This window comes from Ovis canadensis, chromosome 21 (assembly GCF_042477335.2).
Source record: "Ovis canadensis isolate MfBH-ARS-UI-01 breed Bighorn chromosome 21, ARS-UI_OviCan_v2, whole genome shotgun sequence".
Taxonomy (NCBI): domain Eukaryota; kingdom Metazoa; phylum Chordata; class Mammalia; order Artiodactyla; family Bovidae; genus Ovis; species Ovis canadensis.
In genome coordinates, this window is record NC_091265.1 from 21,137,619 (window position 1) to 21,144,413 (window position 6,795).

Consider the following 6,795-nt stretch of genomic DNA (forward strand, 5'->3'; position numbering starts at 1 on the left):
GTGTCCAACTCTTTTCAACCCCATGGACTGCAGTACACGAGGCCTCCCTGTCCATCACAAATTACTGATGTTTACTTAAACAGATGTCCATTGATTTGGTGATGCCATCCAACCCTCTCATCCTCTGTCATCCCCTTCTCCTCCTGCCTTCAATCTTTCCCAGCATCAGGGTCTTTTCCAATGAGTCAGTTCTTCGCATCAAGTGGCCAAAGTATTGGAGTTTCAACTTCAACATCAGTCCTTCCAATGAATATTCAGGACTGATTTCCTTTAGGATGGACTGCTTGGATCTCCTTACAGTCCAAGGGACTCTCAAGAATCTTCTCCAGCACCACAATTTGAAATCATTAACTTTTCAGCACTCAGCCTGCTTTATGGCCCAACTCTCACATTTGTGGGGCTTCCCAGGTGGCACTAGTGGGAAACAACCTGCCTGCCAATGCAGGAGGTGTAAGGGATGCAAGTTCAATCCCTAGGTTGGGAAGATCCCCTGGAGGACGAAATGACAACTTACTCCAGTATTCTTACCTGGAGAATCCCATGGACAGAGGACCCTGGCGGGCTACACAGTCCATAGGGTCCCAAAGAGTCGGATACAACTGAAGCAAGTTAGCATGCACGCCTTCTTACATTTGTACATAACTACTGGGAAAACCATCACTTTGACTACATGGACCTTTGTTGGCCAAGTGATGTCTCTGCTTTTTAATACTCTATCTAGGTTTGTCATAGCTGTTCTTCCTAGGAGAAAGCATCCTTTAATTTCATAGCTGCAGTCACTGTCCACAGTGATGTCGGAGCCCAAGAAAATAAAATCTGTCACTGTCATCCACTTTTCCCCCTTCTATTTGCCATGAAGTGATGGGACCAGATGCCATGACCTTTCTTTTTTGAATGTTGAGTTTTAAGCCAGCTTTTTCACTCTCCTCTTTCACCCTCTTAGTTCCTCTTAGAAATCTTAAGAGGCTCTTAGTTCTTCTTCACTCTCTGCCTTTAGAGTGGTCTGTGTGCTGTTTCTGCATGGAGTCCCCTCCTTTCTCCTATATACCCCATGGAACTCCCCAATTAAAAGTTCTTGCTTACAGACTGTCAGCAGGGAATGGGCCTTTGGACATACAGGATTACTCCAGCAGTTGCTGGTCTCCAAAGTAAAGCAATCTTTCCTTTCAACTAGCCTTGCCTTTGGAGTATTGCCTTTCAAGTGGTGAGCAGCCAGACCTGCCTTTCATTTAATGCTATCTGGGGAAAATTAGCCTGTGCACTAGAGTAAATTTATCCATTTGAATCTTATCTTTTTAATAATTTTATTAATTTATTTATTTAGGGGTGCACTGGGTCTTTGTTGCTGAGCAGGCTTTTCTCTAGATACATCGAGCAGGGGCGACTTTAGTTTCTGTGCTCAGACTGCTCATTGCTGTGGCTTCTCTGAGTGTGGAGCCCAGGCTCTAGGATGTTCCGGCTTCAGTAGCTGTGATGTGTGGGCTCAGTAGTTGCAGCTTCTAGGCTCCAGACCACAGACTCAATAGCTGTGGTGCTCAGGTTTAGCTCCTCCAGGGCATGTGAGATCTTCCTGGATCAGGGATCAAACACGTGTCTCCTACATTGGCAGGTAGATTATTTTTACCACTGAGCCCCACCAGGGAAGCCCTGAACTGGAATCTTAAAAACATAGGTAGCAATTTATTACCCATTGACTCCTTCAAGACAGACTTCTGCGACACAGGAGGAGAGGAAAAAGCCCAGACTAATTTCTGGTAAAGGGACATGGGGAATCAAATTCACTACAATGAACACTGCAGTACGTGTTATCTTTTTCCAGCTGGTCTTTTTGTTTTCTTCAAAAAATAGAGGTGGATTTGCTGGATCATGTAGTGTTTATGAATTATATAAATCATATTGTAGTAATGTACTATTATATTGAAACTTTTAAGATTTTATCAATTTAAATTTTTTTTAAAATACAATTCTCTTTTTCTTCTGTATTTTTTATTTTACACTGCAAAAAGTTTTACAGTCTATTCTGGTAAGTGAACTTTCAAGATTCCTGTGTCTTGAGGTCTCTCCATTAAAATTTCTGAAATTTCCAAGGTATCCCATCTTATTTTCTCTGTCCATGTCATTCTGTTAATATATATATGTGTTAACATTTAACTGTCTGTGATAGAGAATTTCTTTATCTTATGAATTTTAAAGGTAACTGGTTTCACTTTTTTCCATCTGCTATTGGCTACATGTAATAAGAAGCAGAAATGGCAAGAATAAGCAGAAGAACTGTACAAAAAAAAAAAAAAACACTTCATGTCCCAGACAATCACCATGGTGTAATCACTCACACTCACCTAGAGCCAGACATCCTAGAATGTGAAGTCAAGTGGGCCTTAGGAAGCATCACTATGAACAAAGCTAGTGGAGGTGATGGAATTCCAGTGGAGCTATTTCAAATCCTAGAAGATGATGCTGTGAAAGTGCTGCACTCAATACGCCAGCAAATTTGGAAAGCTCAGCAGTACCCACAGGACTGGAAAAGGTTAGTTTTCATCCCAATCCCAAAGAAAGGCAAAGAATGCTCAAACTACCACACAATTGCACTCATCTCACACGCTAGTAAAGTAATGCTCAAAATTCTTCAAGCCAGGCTTCAGCAATACATGAACCATGAACTTCTGAATGTTCAAGCTGGTTTTAGAAAAAGCAGAGATCAAATTGCTAACATCCATTGGATCATCGAAAAAGCAAGAGAGTTCCAGAAAAACATTTATTTCTGCTTTATTGACTATGCCAAAGCCTTTGACTGTGTGGATCACAATAAATGGTGGAAAATTCTGAAGGAGATGGGAATACAAGACCACCTGACCTGCCTCTTGAGAACCTGTATGCAGGTCAGGAAGCAACAGCTAGAACTGGACCTGGAACAACAGACTGGTTCCAAATAAGAAAAGGAGTACGTCAAGCCTGTATATTGTCACCCTCCTTATTTAACTTATATGCAGGGTACATCATGAGAAATTCGGGGCTGGATGAAGAACAAGCTGGAATCAAGATTGCTGGGAGAAATCTCAATAACCTCAGACATGCAGATGACACCACCCTTGTGGCAGAAAGTGAAGAATAACTAAAGAGCCTCTTGTTGAAAGTGAAAGAGGAGAGTGAAAAAGTTGGCTTAAAGCTCAACATTCAGAAAACTAAGATCATGGCATCTGGTCCCATCACTTCATGGGAAATAGATGGGGAAACAGTGGAAACAGTGGCTGACTTTATTTTGAGGGGCTCCAAAATCACTGCAGATGGTGATTGCAGCCATGAAATTAAAAGACACTTACTCCTTGGAAGGAAAGTTATGACCAACCTAGACAGCATATTTAAAAGCAGAGACATTACTTTGTCAACAAAGGTCCATCTAGTCAAGGCTATGGTTTTTCCAGTGGTCATGTATGGCTGTGAGAGTTGGACTATAAAGAAAGCTCAGTGCCAAAGAACTAATGCTTTTGAACTGTTGTGTTGGAGAAGATTATTATTTTTTTTTTTTTGTCCTCTGAGGCATTTTATTTGTATGTATTACATCCCTAGAAAAAGAATCCAAGGATTTTCCCTCCTGTATGTTTTCGTCTTGCTTCTTCATGGTCCATGATGCCAGCTGAGGTTGTCAGTACAATGAAACCAAACTGACGGGATGGGAGCAGGTTATTCTGCCATTTTTCTAGATCTTTGAGTTGTACATCAAATCTGGGGCTGATCACTTCACACTTATTTAGCCTGCCTGTGAGGTTCACAACAATTTTCCCAGCCCTGTGATCATCAATGATTTCAAATTCGCCAATGTAACCATGCTTCATCATCACTGTTAGAAACCTGACGATGACTTTGGAGCATGGCCTAATAAGGACCTGGCATTTGCCTCTCTTCTCGGCATTGTTGATACTCTTGAGAGCATCAGCCAGGACATTCATGCGCACCATTATGGCGGCACGGAAAGATGGCGGAAAGAGGTGGAGAAGATTATTGAGAGTCCCTTGGACTGCAAGGACATCCAACCCATCCATCCTAAAGGAAATCAGTCTCGGGTGTTCATTGGAAGGACTGATGCTGAAGCTGAAACTCTAATACTTTGGCCACCTGATGCAAAGAGCTGACTCATTGGAAAAGACACTGGTCTGGGAAAGATTGAGGGCAGGAGGAGAAGGGGATGACAGAGGATGAGATGGTTGGATGGCATCACTGACTCAATGGACATGGGTTTGGGTAGACTCCAGCAGTTGGTGATGGACAGGGAGGCCTGTCATGTTGTGGTTCATGGGGTCACAAAGAGTCAGACACGACTGAGAAACTGAACTGAACATATAATAAGCCACTTTAATATTGGTGAAACATCTTTTTGTTATGAGTTTATACACCTATTAACTTGTTAAAGCAGATTTATTTCAAACAGGTAGGTTTATATTACTTATTTGGGATTTATCTGTACATGTTTCATACACAAACCTTCTAATAGAGGGGAAACTAGATGGGATGAGCAATATTAAGTTGTAAATTTTACAAAGAAATATGTAAGATGCTGAGTCAACCCAAAAAGATGCTGTCATCTAGTTCAGAAGCTTTACAAATAACATCATGAGAAAGAGATTTTAAAACTGAGACTTGATGAAGTAATATGTACAGCAGGGAAATGAGAACTCCAATTCTGCCTTATCCCACTAAGCTGGGTAAACAGAGCAAGGTGATTTTTGACATCCAGTTACCTCAGAAATCAAAGGAGCAGACAAGATGTAGAATAATGAGCATACAGTATTCCAAGATATATCATTTTTATTTAAAAATTTATACAAATTTATACAGTTAACATATCAAACCTTTAAAAATAAATCAATATACTTCATAAAGGAAGGTGAAATTACAGATATCATTTTTATTTAAAAATTTATACAAATTTATACAGTTAACATATCAAGCCTTTAAAAATAAATCAATATATTTCATAAAGGAAGGTGAAATTACAGAAAATCATACAGAGACAAATTAGTGATGCCCATTATTGACATTTCTGATACCTGTTTTCAAATTTCTAAAGTGCCCTTGATCATGGGTATCCAGAGCACAGAAAAGGTTTGAGAGGGGAAGAGAAGGAGCAGGAGAGGAAACTACAAATGAGGGCACTTCTGGCCACATTCACAAAGCTCAGGACACCACCATCATAATCCAGAAACACCCCCACATGGCCTAGAGTCTTTCTGACATATTGAGGTGACAGTGGGGAGGCGGTAAAGAAACTGCACTGATTGTTCTCTCTGATACAAAGAAGTAGAAAAATTCCCTCTGAGTCAAGGACCATGTCACTGTCTCTCATCCAAGAATCATTACAAAATCCAATGGCCCAGTTGCAACAGCCCGCCACATCCACCTCCCAGTAGTGCTGACCGGAAGTGAATGACTCAGCTCCCCAGGCAAGAAAATACTTAGATCTTGGTGGAGTGTAGTCGACCCCAGGACAATCAGGACCAGCCTGAACGCGTCTCAGATCTTCAAACACAGGGACATGACGAGTGACTCTTTCATTATCCAACGCAATGTACACTGCAGGAAGAAGGAAGTTGCATTAGCAACTAGTGTTATAAATTCCTGATGGACATGAGCTCTGTAGAGTGTCTGAGTTTCCTAACATATGACCAGAAATTGGAGGCAGAACAGCAAGAGAACTTGAGGAATCCTTTGCAATCCAAGATCTATAGGTCTGTCTTCATGAGAAGAAGAATTGAGCCAGACCAAATGGGAGCAGTCATAATTTCTGTTTATGAGACCTATTGCTATGTTTTGGTTATTATTTTCCCTGGAACATTTGAAATTGGCAATTAATTAAAACTTCACTGTCAGAAGCAAAAGTAGCTTGCGATCTTCACAGAAAATACACACTAATAAAAATAATAGTAATTAAACTCTGATCACTTTTCCGGACAACAAGAAATTTCCACTAGAGCATCAAAAATTAAATTGAAACAAAAAACTTGTATTTTTTGAAGTGGTTTCTTTGTGAGAATTTTCTGCCAGCATACCTTGAAAAGAAAAGGGAAAAATCTTTTGACAAAAGAAGTGGTCAGCTTACTTTGCCAATGTTATGTATAAACTGTGTATAAAATTTCCTTTTATGTTGATAATAAACTTGACCATTCAGTTCAGTTCAGTTCAGTTCAGTCGCTCAGTCGTGTCCGACTCTTTTCTACCCCATGAATCGCAGCACTCCAGGTCTCCCTGTTCATCACCATCTCCCGGAATTCACTCAGACTCATATCCGTCGAGTCCGTGATGCCATCCAGCCATCTCATCCTAGATTTTCCCTTTCTCCTCCTGCCCCCAATCCCTCCCAGCATCAGAGTCTTTTCCAATGAGTCAACTCTTCTCATGAGGTGGCCAAAGTACTGGAGTTTCAGTTTTAGCATCATTCCTTCCAAAGAAATCCCAGGGTTGGATTTTTGTGTGATGTGAGTGAAGTATGCTTTGTATTTATTACAAAGAGTTTTATAATCCAGCTTAAAACTCTCTAAGCATCTCACAACCAATGATAACCTCCCTTACCTAAAACTTGGGAGGTACTGAATGTACTTGTAGAGTTACATGCTTCATGTGAACAGTCAACACTATCCCTCAGTCTGCTGCAAGTGTCAATTATCTTTTCCTGTTGTTTACCCCCCAGATAGCTTACCATGTTGTGCTTAGTTCCCCAGTCGTGTCTTACTCTTTGCAACCCCATGGACTGTAGCATGCCAGCTCCTCTGTCCATGGGGATTCTCCAGGCAAGAACCCTGG

The 6,795-nt window shown here is 40.9% G+C and overlaps 1 protein-coding gene across 1 annotated transcript; it reads right to left on the bottom strand.

Annotated features, from left to right (window-relative positions):
* Window positions 1-3,508: 3,508 nt before the first annotated feature.
* Window positions 3,509-3,981, bottom strand: LOC138426453 (small ribosomal subunit protein uS8-like). Its single transcript, XM_069565016.1, has one exon. It carries the CDS (start codon window positions 3,954-3,956, stop codon window positions 3,564-3,566), a length of 393 nt encoding a protein of 130 aa, XP_069421117.1. The 5' UTR covers window positions 3,957-3,981; the 3' UTR covers window positions 3,509-3,563.
* Window positions 3,982-6,795: the final 2,814 nt, after the last annotated feature.

Bases quoted from the DNA above. Each gene is read 5' to 3' on its own strand.
- LOC138426453 (XM_069565016.1), bottom strand. From the start codon at position 3,956: ATGGTGCGCATGAATGTCCTGGCTGATGCTCTCAAGAGTATCAACAAT.